This window comes from Paroedura picta, chromosome 10 (assembly GCF_049243985.1).
Source record: "Paroedura picta isolate Pp20150507F chromosome 10, Ppicta_v3.0, whole genome shotgun sequence".
NCBI lineage: Eukaryota > Metazoa > Chordata > Lepidosauria > Squamata > Gekkonidae > Paroedura > Paroedura picta.
This window is the reverse complement of record NC_135378.1, coordinates 32,429,991-32,446,825: the sequence shown is the minus strand read 5'-3', so window position 1 is coordinate 32,446,825 and position 16,835 is coordinate 32,429,991. Positions and strand designations below refer to the sequence as shown.

At 43.0% G+C, this 16,835-nt stretch overlaps 1 protein-coding gene across 8 annotated transcripts in view; it reads left to right on the top strand.

The window, feature by feature from the left end:
* SGCZ (sarcoglycan zeta) overlaps nucleotides 1-16,835 on the top strand; it is a 629,523-nt gene that overhangs the window by 582,066 nt on the left and 30,622 nt on the right. For all 8 annotated transcript variants that reach the window (XM_077302072.1, XM_077302077.1, XM_077302076.1 and 5 more), the window contains one exon: nucleotides 8,000-8,072. In XM_077302072.1, the coding sequence (XP_077158187.1) occupies nucleotides 8,000-8,072 (73 nt within the window). The remainder of the gene's footprint in view (nucleotides 1-7,999; nucleotides 8,073-16,835) is intronic.

The following is a 16,835-nucleotide window of genomic DNA, read 5'->3' as shown; positions in this document are numbered from 1 at the left end:
GTTTGCTATGTCAACAACACAATTTTGTCATAAACCACTCAAAACCAATCTCCATCTTACATTAACAGGGAAGGATGAATATTTCAAAATCCATTTTCTCAGAAATTTATCTCTTTCTGCTTCATATTTTGGACCATGAAAGAAAACATGGAATAATGAATCAAGTGCTGCCATTTGGCAGTCACAATAATGTTGGTTTGGATGTATTTGAAGAAAATGAGCCTTCATCTGGGCTGTTGGTGATATTTTGCATGGGACAAGCACATATGACCATCTCACATCAGGATCTATGTCACTAGTTATTGTCTTTTTGGAGTTAGGTTTTCTGTTTTACATAATCCTAGATGCCTCACTTTAGCATCCACATCATGGCATCTTGACCAGCTGCATTCTTTTGCGGATGACACAGAAAGAACAGGGGCCTTTTCGCACGGGGATCTTTGTTGCAAATTGTTTGCGGAATGAAAAATCGCCATTTAAAATAGTGGAATTCGTCGTTATGCATACCTGCCTTTGTAGTGGAATCAGTTGCGTTTTTTAGCGTTTCCCACAGGCTTCCGGTCTCGGCAGAAATCGCTAGAAAGGAAGCGCTATTGCCAAGCTCGTCCCGCCCCTGGCCGTCAAGCAGCCAATGGGCAGCCGTTAGCATGCTCCCAAACAGCCCCTTTCCCTTTAAGAAAGGTTTAAAAAAAAAAAACAGACCCATAGCAACGAATCTAGGTAGATTCGTTGCAACGGAGAGACCCATCCAGCTGCCTAATGTGAGCTGTCGTTTGATTGTATGATCGTTGGCACACTGCCCCGAGTGATAAAAAAAAATTCCCCCCCCCCCTCTCACGGGCCCGATTTTCGGCTGAATTAATGTGTAAAAAATAAAGGGACTTTATTTCAGCAAACGGGCTTTTATGTGGTTTGTGCTTAGTGACTAAAGGTGAAGGACTGAAGCTAGGGAAGCCTCTAAACAGAAAGAGGCTCGCTGGTGCGTTTATCCCCGCTCGCTCGGAGAAAAAAAAATGGTGATCGCTTCGCCGGAAGTTTGGAGGACAGGCTCAGGAGGAGGGACTTTGAAGAACCCGCAACAATGGTAACGCACAGGTCTTTAGCGCTATTGTTGCAGATTGGTTGCAGGAGTGTATCGCTATCCGGAGGGTGAATCCACTTTTCTGGATTCCCCTGAAAGCGCTACAACGAAGCGCTTTTTGCGGGTCGGTTTCAGGATTGTTGCAGATTGTCTACGACGTCGTGGGTTATGGCAAATTAGTAGCGTTTCCAATTAGCAACCATTGTGCTATTTTGAAGCCGTGCGAAATGGCCCCAGGTATTTGCAACAGTAATCAATATTTATATTTTATTATGGTCTTCCAGATCAATTTTGAAATTTGGGGGAGGGGGCAAGTTGGAGTTGCACTACAGCAGAAGCAGTACATGGTGGAAGAGATAATGTTTTGCAAAAAAAAAAAAAAAGATTGAAGTTTCTCAAGTTGTTCTATTGGGCCCAGCAACCAAATCTGAGAACCATATAATATGTACAGTATTATTAGTGTGTTTTAAGCTTTTAAAAGTGCTGGGATATACTGGGCTCCTTGAACATAGAAAAACTTCTTAAAGTGCCAGTTGTGTTAAATCGACTTTCTGTGTGAGAATGCTTGGATCATAACAAGTGTGACTGAACTACAGTTCCTAGATAGCTGAATGTGTTGACTTATTGGAGTTTGTATGCCAATTTTCCATATTTTACTTTTTTCATCTTCCCAATGTGGGACCAGAGCAGGCCAAGTGGCAAGCAGGGCTACTGGAGCCTGATGTCCAGCATATGAAGAAGAGTTGGTTCTTATATGCCACTTTTCTCTACCCAAAGGAGGCTCAAAGAGGCTTCCAATCACCTTTCCTCTCCCCACAACAGACCCCTATGAGGTGGGTGAGGCTGAGAGAGCTCTGATATCACTGCTCAGTCAGAACCACTTTATCAGTGCTGTGGCGAGCCCAAGGTCACCCAGCTGGCTGCATGTGGGGGAGTGCAGAATCGAACCCGGCTCACCAGATTAGAAGTCCGCACTCCTAACCACTACACCAAACTGGCTCTCCATCCAGAGTTTGAAGTGGGAGGCAGTATCAGAACCAGTGGGCCAGGTGGTGAGCAGGGCTGCTGGGTCCAACTTTCCTCTCACAGTGCTATCAAACATAGCCAGGGCAGGACCTGAGTAGTGCAGCCAGGGAGCAGAGGCACCAGCGGTGACCCTCCAGCCACAGCAACACCAACCATGCCTGGGTAGGATGCTTGTGGACCAGTTGGGTGAACTGGACCACAAGGGCTGGCCTCACCCTGCTATTCTGGCTCACCTTGGGCTTCTTGCCATGGAGCTGTTTCTTCTCCCAGCATGGTAAGTGGCCAGAAGTGGCAGGAAAGAGGGGGAGGAGGAAGGGAAGGGAAGGAAGCCTGATGATTGATCCTACATGGGGGAGTGCCCTCTCTCTATTGAGTGCATATTCCCCACTGATAAAACCTAATTTACATTAAAATTCAAAACTAAATTAAGCTCTAAAACTGACCAAGTCTTATCCTAGGGCTTTGGGAGGCATGATGTAAACCTCCCTGAGGGGTATAGTTTGGTGGATTCAGATGCCGGCAGAGAGGTCTGTGGGATCAGCTGTCAGTTCTTATTAGACCTTAGAACTATCTAAGATCCTGCAGGGCTCTGATCTCATTTGACAGAGCATTCCACCAAGATTGGGCCAGAGCCAAAAAAAGCCATCCCTGAGGTTGAGGCCAGTTAAATCTCTTTTGGCCCAGGGATCCTAAGTAGATGTTGGTCACTAATCCCTTATATCCTTTGAGGCATCTCATACAAACAAATTTTTAAAAACCTCCCTTTCTCACTATGTAGAGAGCATGTGGGTCCTATAGACAAATCAACATACAAATCTCCTTTCTCCAAAGGTCCCAAAGGACTAAATAGTTCAGACCCATGCTGCTGTCTCCAGCAATTCTCTAGCCCTGAAAACCACCCTCTGAAGTTAAGGCATGGAGGTTCTCATTCTTGCTTATGATTCTCCTTTCACTTTTACTGATAGATTTACTGTGCTGTGGAGCACACTTCAACCTGATCATATCATTTTTACTGCAAGTACTCTCAAGGCCAACCTCAGGGCTATCATTTACAAGGACCCTCACATAAATCTTTCTTCAGCAATGTCTATGGCCCTCTCAAAATGTTGAGTTCTGATGTAATTTGCCTAGTCCACAGAGCCACTCCCAGTGCCAGTTCCAAACATGTTACCTTTTGCCTTTTCCTTCGTTACCATTCCTGGTGTTTGTTTTGAACCCGGTGATTCTGGTATATACCTCGTGATTTAAAAGTGCAATCTTGTTATCCTCGTCTGCTTGGTTATGTTATATTAATGATTAGAACCTTGAATCCCACCAATATGGGTTCCGTAACCCAACCAGTCATCACCATTCAGAAGAAGAAGAAGAGTTGGTTCTTATATGCCGCTTTTCTCTACCTGAAGGAGGCTCAAAGCGGCTTACAGTCGCCTTCCCATTCCTCTCCCCACAACAGACACCCTGTGGGGTGGGTGAGGCTGAGAGAGCCCTGATATCACTGCTCCGTCAGAACAGTTTTATCAGTGCCGTGGCGAGCCCAAGGTCACCCAGCTGGTTGCATGTGGGGGAGCGCAGAATCGAACCCGGCATGCCAGATTAGAAATCCGCACTCCTAACCACTACACCAAACTGACTCTGTGAATGGATTGTGATAAAGGATTCTTCCTAAATATAAGCTTTAAATGGGAAAATGTTTTAGTTGTGCTAAAAGAACGGCCGAGACTTACTGCAGCTGATGATTGATGTAGTGGAGGGCCTGACGTGACTGTCTCTGAGGCTCGCTAGGGGTGCATGCAGTGAGAATGCAGCACAAACAGCAGAAAAGGCAAGGCGGGTACCACGGTCCCTGTATTAGGCACTGGACATGTGGGTTCAGTCCTCTTTGCCATGGGATGCCACAGGAGCAGCTTCTTTCTCACTGACTCTATATTGATGTGTACACAGCGTTGTTCAGAGTTAGAAGTGGAAGTTTCACAGTCAATCATTTTTAACAGCTGCGGGTTTGCATTGGATGGATGGAGCCTGTTTGGCAGGGAGTCCAGTGTGTGATCAGACTACCTGGTGTTTGGGGCCTTCCTAAGAGGCGGCAGGTACACAAGTGCAGCTTACCCAGCTGGGACACCAGAGGCTCCTTTGACAGGTGGCCTAGGAGCAGTCAAATAAGGTTGGTGCCTGTTGGCTCCCCTGTATAGGTCATTTCCCTTAGTGGAGGACTTCAGTAGGCAAGGGGATCTGCTCTCCTGGCTGAAAACAGTGCAGGTCCCCAGGGTGCCTATGGACTCTGTGGGGTGTTGGTGCAGTCTGCTGACTGCTAGGTCAGGCTCCCACCCCCATGCTATGCCAACCCTCCCATGGGGAGATAATAAAGCTGTAGCCTTGTTTATACCCAACATTGGTGTGTCACGTCTTATTCCAGGAGGTAATGCCCTCCTGCAAGTCAGTAGAAAATTCAGCGTTGTTGTCTTAACCGAACATGCCCTATACTAGTTTGATTAATGCATTTCTTAAGCGATCATAGAAATATATAGGAAATATAGACAGTAATATTAAAAAATATTATTTTATCTCAGTTATAACAGATTCTTAATTTAAATTGATGTTGTAGATAAAATATGTCTACTTAATGAAACTGTGTTCGTTCCTCAGTTTCTACTGCAGTAGTCTTATTTGAAGCAAAAATATCTCAGTATATCTCACTGGAATATACTCCTAAATGTCATTAGGATATATTTCTGCATCTTCATTCATTCATTCATCCATCCATCCAGCTATTAATTCATTAATTAATTAAATTTTTTGCCCGCCACTCTCAGTATGCCAGCTCATGGAGGGTTACAACATAAAAACCCACATCAATAAAGTCCCATTAAAATATTACAAAAAACTACACAAAAGACAGCAAGGCAGTAAAAACCAAACCTTCCCCATAACGGTACATTCTAGTTCTCTAAATGGCAATTGTGAAACTGGTCAAGCTGCTCTAATGTCACTGGGCAGGCAGAAGATCATAGAATAGGACAGCCTAAAACTAGACAGCTGAATGAGTATAGGTGCATACAAGAAGCCTACCTGTAAACAGGAAGAAATATTAGGAAAGGAACAAGTAATAACAGCTGTGAGCAAGGCAAATAGCTAAAAGGAAAGAAGAATGAATGCAATTTGGAGGACCAGAGAGAAACAGAATCTGGAGGAAGTTGTGGGATGGAAAAGGCAAAGGAGGACCCAGCAGAAAGAAGGTTTTCACACATGCATTAGCCAATCAGAGCGGCAGGCATCTAGTTTACTGTACAATTGATCCAAACTCATTAGAGCTCGAAATATTGAGACAGAAATGTGCTTTGAAGCCTCAATTAATGTACATTATTTTCGCCTACTTTTTCGTGGACATGGACCACCATGTGACAAATATCACTAATTCTGAGTGCAGTTTCTGAATGCTTAACTAGGTGTGGCTTGTATTGAACTTGGATAGATATCTGCTTCTGTAGTCAGTTTGATAAGAGGGAGAGTAAAAAGGGACAAGTCACTGCTCAGATCTCATGGCCCTTTCTAACATGCGCAGGGCAATGCTGGTCACCCCTTCAGGGTATTTAAAACCTTTTATGGCTCAGGACCTACTCATTTAAGAACTGAATATCCTGGTATGAACCCTTCCATAGCCTAATGTCAAACCAGTAGATGCTTCTAGTTGTTATATACCCTTCCCAGACAAGTTCACACATTTCAGTTTGAATCTGTCTTCAAGAGCCATGTTATCACTGTAATGCTTCATTGACAACTAGTTGTTTCCCACATACACCATGCAGATTCTTGCATTAAACACATTTTAAAATCAGTTCACTTAACTTAATTTGGACACCATATCTAATGGCAACTGTAGAGTTACGAGACATGTTTGTAGAGATACCCCATAATAAAATACCTGCCATTTCCATCTCACAGGAGCCTGATGGTAGGAAAAATAGAGGGGTTTTATGGGTCACTTCAATTTACATCAACAAAACCTAACCATGTACTGAAACAACGGCTATTTGGTCCCTTCTTTCAGATGAAAAATGCAATACTGAGATTAATCTCATTTACTGTAACCCTGAAGCTACAGAGATATTACCGTTGAATTTCTGCATGCACCATTCCACCAATGAAAGTGTAATTGCCCAGTTTAGCCTTTATTTGCCACTGCGCCGCTGTGTGCTGCCGCTTCACTTTTGAAGGCAAGATGATACATGGAGAAACCCCCTATTTTGCTGTTTACATAACAAGTGCTTTCTCATTATGTTCATTCTCTGGATGCCCGGCTAACATCATCCATCACCAAACTTTCAGCTCTATAATTTGTAATATATGCTTGCAGGGATATTAATGAAACCATATTCATGGTCATTTTCCAAAGACCGGATTTCAGTAACTGGTAAATTGAGCAGAAATAAGTAGTTTACAACAGTCAGTCTCAGAGATTACTAAATTTTCAGTTTCCATAGTTTCAGGGGAGTGCAATTTGTGAATGCATGACTAGCGGTGGCTTGTACTGAATTAGGATGGATATGATGAATGCCAAGCTCTGTGTCAGAGAAATATCTTTTAGAACCACACCATTTATAAAACTTCCAGGTGTCCTGGGGATTTCTTCCCTTGTTGAATTGATGCCTCTTGAAATCTTTTCAACTGTGTACTCTAACCTCTGATTTCTTTATAGATGTTGCTATAAAAGTACATCCGTAGCCCTTTCATTAACATGCTGTCCCCCAGTAGAAATGGGCACAAACCAGGAAACTACAGTTTGGTTCATGATTCGTGGGGTGCCCAATTCATGAGCCATGAGCTGCCAGAAAAAGAAGAATGTTGCTCCGGTAATACCTTTGCCATTACTGCCCAGTGGTTTCAATTTGGGACGGGCATTCCCATGCCCACCTTCACCATCTTGCCCCATTGAAAGGTGGTGCCTGATAGAAAATGACCACAATGGACACACCCATATATGATGGTCCATTGTTTTGTCAAAAATTGTTCATAATTTTATAACTGCTTGGATTCAGGCCAAGTCAAGGTTGCCTTTCCACATTCTACACAAACAGGGTGTTCAATGGGAAGGCGCTAAGATTTTCAGGGTGATTTCTAAGAGATGTGTACAATGACAAGAGAACATACGTCTCTTCACAGAGCAAATGGAAGGTTTAGTGGTGTTCTGTCTGTCTATTTACTGGACTCTGAATGGAGGGGTGTTTCAAGTACTGCAGGCCTAATGTTATTAACCTGTACAGACTTTTAAGGTTATGCCAGCTGCTCTGGATTTACATTCACTAGCTACAATCCAGCAGTGCAATTTAGAGTTCAAATATACAATACTCATGGAAAGTGTTGGGTCATGGGTGTGCAGACAGACTGCCAGACATGGGGAACTCACCTTAAACAGTGATCATTCTTCTGGCACTGTGAGGAAGTGCTGCAAGGGGGAGAAGGAGTGTCCAGCTTCCTCCCCTCCTGTGTATTGCTAGTGGCCTATTCTTCCCCTTTTTTCTGGCTCGAGCTATCCTTCTGAAGGTACATGCCAGAGAAAAGGCTCTGTTTCCATTAAGAGAGAGAGAGAGAGAGAGAGAGAGAGAGAGAGAGAGAGAGAGAGAGAGAGAGAGAGAGAGAGAGAGAGAGGAGGGAAGCAAGAGTTTCCCCATGTCAGGCATTATCATGCATTTGACCCTTTAGATTGGTCACAGTTCATTGGTTCCTTTGGTTTCGGTAAAAATGCAGTCACCAGTAACTGTATCACAGTAACGGACAAAGTCTTGTAAAATGAGTATTTCCGTCAAAAACATGCATTATTAAAGCGATAAGTTTGGTCTTTGTGTTTTAAAAAACCCAAATGTTTCATATAATGGCTATGTTTTTTTTTAATTGTAGGCACAGAAGGAGCAGTATTTGAACATTCTGTGGAGACCCCCCATGTCAGAGCTGAGCCTTCGCAAGACCTCAAGTAGGTGTTTTAAGCACACTCTTTCAATATTACTTTACAAGCATAAATAGAACAACTTTAAAAAGTTGCATTATTGAAATTCATGAGACAGAATCCATTGCTTGAAGTGAGGTGGGTCAGAGTTAGATACTGTCCCACTGCTCTGCAGGGAGACTTAAATTCAATTCCGTGTTTTTCTGTGACTGGAAAACCATACTAGTATGGTTTAGCACTACTGCAAAAAGTCACTAAGAAACTGTGATATGCTGATGCTTTTCTAGACAAGGTGAACTAGAAATATGCTCAGTTGAGCTTGGTGCTTCCTTCCTTGGGGAGGAAGGAACTTTCTTTCAGCATGGTTAAGACCTATATCTATTCTCTTTTATTCCATGAATTCTTGCCCAAGCAGAGCTGTTTATGGAGTAGGACCTGAGAGAAGCAAGTATTATAGTCTGGGGCATTTGAACAGAGAGCTGCTTCTTCCTTCCACCACTGAGGCTCTCCCCTGCAAGCCCTCTGCCTAAGTGTTTGCCTCTGAGGACCTGTCTGTTTCTCTGAGTTCCAAAACCAGCTGTTCTAGGCAGGACTAAAAGATGAATATAGCCTCACCAGGCCTTGCATGTGAAATGATTTCAACTCACTACCTTCCCAAGCTGGCTCCCAGAAGGAGATTGGGTGTGTGGCTACATGGTGTGCAATATCACAGCTTTGCTGAGACATACCTTTCATGATAACCTTGAAGTTTTGTTGATGCAGTGCTCTAGGATTCACTCAAAGCAATAGTGGTTTAAAATAAAGCTCTGGGTGAATCCTAGAGAACTATGGTGCCATGAGTTCCAGGCCTGCTCTTTGAGTTTCAGCATACCATCCCTGCATCCCCTATTGCTCTGTGGTGCAGAAGCAGGGAGAATGGCTGCCAGAGCAGGAGATCTCCAGCTATAGTGAAAGACCTGGAATTACAGTGAACTCCCTGATCCTCCAAAAATGAGATCTTCTTTGCATTGGAAGCCACTTCAAGATATGCAAACCAAAAATATCTATTAAAAGTTAAATATTCTAAACTTTTCCTTGGACACTATGCATATCTTTTGCTCTTCCCCTCCATGAAACATTTTTGACTTTATGAATCTAATTTTTTCAAGTTATTTAGATACATTGCTTGCTTCTGCAAGAAACTGGCTTGACAGCCAGTATGACACAGTGGCTAGAATACTGAACTAGGATCTGGGCAATCCAAATTTGATCCCTCAGTCTGCCACGGAAGATCACTATGCAATCTTGGGCTAGTCACTCTGTTTCAGCCTAACCTATTTTTCAGGGTTCTTATTGTGATGATAAAATGGAAGAGGAGAGAGTCCAGCTTAACTTCAAAAATATACATACAGATAACTTTGCAGATGAGGCCTTTTATCAGCCGTTGATATAATGGCATTGCTGGTTCCTAATTGATATTTCTCTGTGTGTGAGCCTTAAAAACTTATTGTGCTCTATTAAGGATCTTTGTTTTCAGTCAGTTCCATCTCTGCACAAGCTACAAAGAGGTATGGCTAAAGCTGCTTTTAGATATTGACAGAGCAACTTGTGGAGGTGTGGCCCTCAGACTTGAATTTATCACCTAAAGAATGGGATCAACTTGGAATTAGTGTCCCAGGATATTATTTATTAGATTTATTAGATTTATAGGTTGCCTTCCTCCAAGGACTCAAGACAGTTTACATAAAACAGTCCCCATAAAAACCCCAGTCCCCTAACCAACTCTATCCCCCACATACCAAGATGGTAAAAACCCTTCTATGTCTCACAGTCAAGGAGTTCACCCAGTAGTATAGCAAAGCCTGGGGGAGGGGAGGCATTGATCTTAACCCGGCCTCAACCAAAGACCTAGTGGAAGAGCTCCATTTTACAGGTCCTGTGAAACTGTGACAGCTGTATCAGGGCCCTCAGCTGTCCCAGGAGCTTATTCCACCAGGTCGGGGCCAGGGCAGAAAAGACCCTGGCCTGGGTCAAGGTCAGAAAAGACCCTGGCCTGGGTCAAGGTCAGGCGTACTTCTCTGGGGCCAGGGACATCTAACAGATTAGTACCCATCCCAGGGGATTATCAGCCTCAGGGTCTTCTCACTATGCTGAAGCTAAGCAAGACTAATGTCTAATCATCTCTGTGGGCTAAATCCTATATAGCACCATCGGAAGGTACAATTTCAGGTGGATCTTCCCTGTCTTTTCATTCCCCCACCAGTGACTTTTGAGAGCCCAAAAGGAGACACTAAGATTTGGGGACCCACACGGACTGGAAGCCCTGCAACATGGTTGGCTGTAATGAAGGGAAAGAAATGATAAAATTACCTATCCTGCCTCTTATTTCAGTGGAGCCTCTCACAACTGAGGAAAGCTGCTTGTATGGGAGGAAAGGATACCTGGGATCCAGACCTGTGTAAATAAACTACATTAACGGTTAAACTTATTTGGAAATGTTGCTTGTGCTGACAAATCCCAAATGAATAAATTAGTTTGACATGGAAGAAGCTTGAAACATGGTATAGAAGGGGAAGGGGGACACTAATCATAGCTACAGACTACGGATTTGATGCTGGAATTGCTAAACAATGAAGAGCTCAAGTTCAGAGGACAAAAAGTTGCCTTCAGGCCCAGCTACTGAAGCCCTCAAACTAAAGGGTCCAGGACAAGCATCTGTTCTCCCGGATCACCAAGTAACAGCAGCAGACAATTGGCTGCATAGTCTCCTGTAGTCTTTGACAGCTTGGATCAGAACAGGAAAATATTAATAGCTTCCTCACTTCTATATTTGATCTTTTCCCTTAAAGAGGTCATGCTATGGCCTCCTGAAGTTGCTTGGTCCATTGTTGTATTTGTGATACCTTTCCTAATTCTTATTGTAAATCTGCCTTCTCAGAAGTTTGACCCATTGCTTCCTGATTGAGGAACTGGACAATAGAATGATGTTACATCCCCTTTTAACTTTTTTTTTTAAAGGCACTGATAAGAGTGTCCACTGCAGTTCTTTCACAAGACAAAGATATATATTTTTATCAGTTTTGTTCTCAAGTTAGGGAAACATGCCCAGTAAGACTTAAAACCTAACAGTGCCAGATGGGGAAAAACAGTTTTCTGAGTGGCCTATTAATTTACTTTGGTATTGTATTGTAGCCAATTTTGAACACCTTAAGACCATGAAATCGTCATAAACTAGGGAGCTAAACCAAATCCAAGGCCAAAGAAAGGATTTTCCAGTGAAACAGGAATTATGTTGAACCTCAAATCTTTATTTTGCTTTGAACTTGAATTCAACCCCACCCTTTAAAAATATAGTGGTAACCCATTTCAGAGGGTAGCCATTTTCCTCTGCAGTAGAACTATTTGATTTCAGTCCAGGAAAACCTTGGGGTCCCACAAGATTTTTTGGGTGTGAATGAACAGGAGATTATCTTGAAGATGAAAACTTAAGACACATTTGGAAACCTACATTTCCCAGTGAATCACCTGCAGGGGGATTGGTAGGCAGGATTGGGACTATTAGTCCTAATACTGGTGTGAAAATAGAGAACTGATTTTGCATAGCCATTTTGTGATGAACTTTCGTTAACTCCAGCATACCATAACAGTACAAATAAACAAAACCTTCACTGCATTATTAACAGACAATTACTCTTTTGTCACTGGACATGCTAGCCTCCAAGTGGATCCTAAAGATCCCTTGGAATTACTACTCATCTCCACAATACCATGATCAGTTTCCCTGGAGAAAATGGATGCTTTGGAGGGTGGACTCTGTGGCATTTTATTCTATGGAGGTCTCTTTCCTACTCAGGCTCCACTCCCAAATCTGGCAAGTCTGCCCCCATCCCCTCCAGTGTCCAGGGAGGCACTGGCAACCCTCTTTGTCACAGAGGGCAACTCCTGGGCCCATTCCACACATGTTGGATAATGTGCTTTTAATGTGCAAAATGGGCCCCAGATGACACAGATATAATGATGGGGGTGTAATATCTGATTAGAGGCTATTGAAAGGAAATACTCCAATTCCCAGATAACTGGAGAGGAATGTCCCCTTCTTCATTCTAGCCATCTCCATTTTAATTGCTCTTTTTTCTTTCTGATTTCCTCATTTCCCTCCTTTTTTCTATGTTTTTTTCTTCCTTTACCCCTGTCTTTATGAATCTTTATCTATTCATTCCCATTTCTCCTTCCTTATTTCCTGCTCTTTTTGGGGGGCAGGGAGTAGCAATGTTAGGCTTACCAGTTGCCTGCTCAGGGAGGGCAACCTACTGTCCCATGCTGCATCCATGTGGGCTTGATGGTGCAATGAGGGGGGAAAGGGGAGAAATGATGGTGCCATGATGTCAGTTCCTAGTAAGTACCCAGAAGAGATATCAAATTATCCACAATGCTCTAAGACTCACCCAGTCTCTGATTTTAAAAACACAGAGATTGTGACAAATGTCATGATGTCACAGTGTCAGTGACACTCTCTTTCTCCAGGTGACAGCTCCCAAAAACTCCTGGGGAGGGGTAAGAATGGGGCTAGCCACTGTAGGGTTGCTGGCTGCTTGTGCGGTAGAGAAAAATGTTCATTTAGTATCAGAACTAGGCATTCCATTTACCTGCCCAAGGTGAGAAATTGCATGCCTCTCAGCAGCAATTTCCTGCTTTGAAACAACTGATGAGAAAAAATGGTTTCTACTTAGTGGCATTCTAGGAATTTCTGCAGTCTCTCTGATAATGAACATACATATTAGGAGAGGTAGCCTAGAGTATCACCTAGGAATGATGTCACCTGTTCTTCAAACTCCGTCCTCCCCAGGCACTGCCAAACTTCTGACGCTTACTAAGGCAATATTAGGAACCTTAACTGGAAGTGGACTAGGAAGTTAAAAAAAAATACTGCTGAACCTAAACCAGAATTGCACCCAAATTTCTAATGGCTCCATTCCATGTGTAAAACACATGAAATTTAAAATATAAAAACAGGGTTAATTATTCCCATTTGCCTACTCTGTCTTTAAAAAAAAATCTAATGTATTTTACTTATATTGCTTTGAGGAAATTGCAAATCTTATCTAATCCACAGTGAAACTCTTAAGGTTCCAATACATCTTTTATTTCTGATACAATAAAAATAAAGTCACTGAAGAAGTTTAATTCATATATCATATACATGCATTACCTTATTCCTCAGGACTCTACTGGTTTCAGGTATTCATTTAGCACCTAACCAATTCATGGTAAAATAAATAAATTTAAACATCTTACCTGAAATTAAATCCCTATAGGCTGTTCATCCCTCCCAGCTTTTGAGAAGTTGATCCCCCCCCTTCTAAGCCAGGTTTAAACTCTCCTGCTAGTTGATCATTCTTGTTCTGTTTGATATGACATGATCGACACAGCTAAGACTGCTGGCAAGCTTTTTCTGTCTCTCGTACTTTGTACAATAAGCTGATAAACCCCATTACATCTCGTCCCCATCCCAACAAACTCTAATTGAACCTGACTTTCATTAGCAGCAACAAGCTGGATAAAAATAAGCATGCCTTGGAATGAGGGAAATGAATTATTACATCTTAATAATTTAGTCATCAGACTCCCATGGCCAGCTTTTGTCATGAAGAACACAGCCGAGAGAGTTGACCAGAGCAGATTATCAACCTAAAATATTGGCTTTAAATTATAATAATATGGCAGAGGTGGCCAAATTGTAGCTCTCTAGATGTCCATAGACTACAATTCCCATGAGCCTGCATTATGCGCTGGAAAGCCACAGACTGGCCACCCATGTAATATGGTATGACACATTCAGAGGTTATATTTGTATACACAATAAAGGATGCTGTGGTGGCATCATATATGCTGGATATATTGATTCCCTCAGTCACCTTTTTATAAGGGGAGGCAATTGTTTTGTTATTGTTTTACTCCTCTGGGGAGAACTTGAAGTTCAAATTTAATAGCTTTCTCCTTTCTTTGAGAGCCAGCTTGGTGTAGTGTTAAAAGTGGGGGACTCTAATCTGGAGAACCGGATTTGATTCCCCCACTCTTCCACAGGCAACCAGCTGGGTGACCTTGAGCCAGTCACAGTTCTCTCAGATTTCTCCCAGCATCACCAACCTCACAGGATGTCCGTTGTGGAGAGAGGAAGCTGAGGCAATTGTGAGCTGCTTTGAGACTCCTTCCAGTAGTAAAAGATGGGGTACAATGAACCAACTTCTTCTCCTCCTCCTCCTCCTCCTTCTTAAGGCTACTATACCATTGATTGACTCTAACATAAACCTGAAAAAGCCAGCACTGGGCATATTTATTAGATCTATATACTGCCCTCCCTTATGCCTCAGGGCACTGGAAGTAAGATTTAAGATACATGTAAGATGGATGTACAGTGTAATTCAATAACATCAAGTAGAACACAATAGTAACAGTGGTTTCCATAACAGTTCTGATACTAAAGATGACAACGTTAACCTGTTAATTAGGTTCCCATTAGTTGATCGGTTCAGGATTCAGTTCATGGTGAGTGGTTTCTGGGGGCCCAGTAGATGTTGTTGGTTCAGTCAACCTCAATCAAATGGCTGGCAGAAAAGGTCCCTTTTTGCAGGCCCAATGGAATTTTGATAGCTCGGGCATGACCCTGATCTCTTCATGGAGCTCATTCCACCAGGTGGTGTCCAGGATGCAGAAAGCTCAGGCCCTGGTTGAGATCAGTGCTTCTTTGGGGCCAGTGATCTCCAGCCAGTTGAAAGTGGCAAAATGTGGAGTTCTTTGGGGGGGGGATAGGTGGTCCCTGAGGTACACTGGGCCCAAACAGTGTATGGCCTTAAAGATGATTACCAAGACCTTAAGTATGATCTGGAATTCAACTGGTAACCATTGTAGATGTTAGAGAGGGGGCTGGATGTGGGACCTCCACGGTGTTCCTGTGAGGACCCTGGCTTTTTGGGCCAGCTGTATTTTCTGGATCAAAGTTAAGGGTAGGCCTGCATAAAGCGAATTGCAGAAGACCAGAGGTGACCATCATGTGGATTACTGTGCCAAGTAGAGTGCTAGTAGTTTTGGCTTAGCACAGATATTAAAATGCCAGCCATGCTACTCCTGTGACCTGTGCCTCCATAGAGAGGGAGGCATTGAGGATTACACCCAGGTTCCTGGTGGAGTGAGCCACCGATAGGTGTACTCCATCCAGGTTGGGCAATTGTGCTCTCTCGCTTGAACCCTTTCTGCCCAGCCACAGGACCTCCATCTTTGAAGGGTTGAGTTGCAGATAACTGTGTTTGAGCCACCTCGTCATTGTTTCCAGACCTCTGGCTAAGACTTCTGGAGGAGAATCTGGGCGACCATCCATCAAGAGGGAAAGCTGGGTGTCATCTGCATACTGATGACATCCCAGCCAAAACCTCCTGATGAGATGAGATGGCAAACTGACCAGGGAGCAAGGGACCAGCAAAGATAGCAGGAACCCTTTTTATCTCTGATCTGCATCAAAGATACACAACTTTTGTATGGTAGTTCTATGTTTTCTGCAAAGCAGGAACTGCATGGCAACTTTCTCCAAAATGACTGAATGAATAAGAAAGAGCATTAATATGGCAGAATAATACCTTTTCATTAAAAGTCTGAATCAGAAAAAAAAACATATTGAACTTTGATTTGGAGCTAAACGAAAACAGGACATTTTTATGTTAATAAATCTACTTAAGGAAGGAGGGCAATTCACAGGGCAGTCAGCAACATTAATTATCCATTTGTTGTGTGTATGTAAGTATAGATGCTTCTGAATGTTAAATGACTGTAGAAGCTTCTAGGTAGCATTGTTAGAACAAAACAGCACTGCGAAACAATCAGCTGGATTGTTTGTTGGAACAGGCAGTGTCTGGTGTCAAAGAAGAAGAAAAGAAGACCATGAAGGGGTCAGCAAGAAGACAATTAGCACAGAGAGGTCAGCGCCTTCTCTACTGTTGTCATTCATTCTCTCTCTTCAGATTGCTACTCTTAAGGCAATATCCAACTTCTTAGAGGTTCCACACTGTGTCTGACCCTCTCTCACCTAGAGATGTAGTTAAAACCCTATCTCTGTCTTTCCTTTTTACTATCAAATATGTTCATTACTGTAACATACTTTCAAATAAGTCACTTAGAGCCATTTCAGTGTGGTGGTTAACAGTGGCAGCTTCTACAGGTTTGATTCCCCACTCCTCCTCTAGGTGCCACAAGTTGGGTGACCCTGGGCTAGTCACAGTTCTCTCAGTGCTCTTTCAACTCTACCTATTGTGGAAAAAGAAAGAGGAAGTGATTGTACACCATCTTGAAAACACCTCAGGCTATGGAATAAGATTGCCAACCTCCAGGTGGGGTCTGGATATCTCCAGATGACAATTATTAGTTCTCCTAGAAAAAAATGGTTCCTTTAGAGGATGGACTCTTATGACATTATTCCCCACTTTGGTCTCTTCCCCTCAAAACACCTCCTTCCTCTGGATCCACCCCTCAAAATATCTAGGAATTTCCTAGCCCATAGTTGCCAACCCTACTGTGGACCCATACCACAGCCAGAAATTATATAGGAAAACAGAGTGGAAACTTATTGGCTCTTGGAATCACCTCCTGTATGCTAAGCTGACAAGTATGGTACCACTCTCCCGCCATCCACCATGATAGTGCTGAAGCACAGCAGAAAGCACATCAGTCTCCAGCCAAGCCACCATGAATGAGGTATCTGGGCCTCCTACCTGTAGTCATCATTAAGGACCATTTGTTTTCTTAGATCCTTCTTTGCACTAT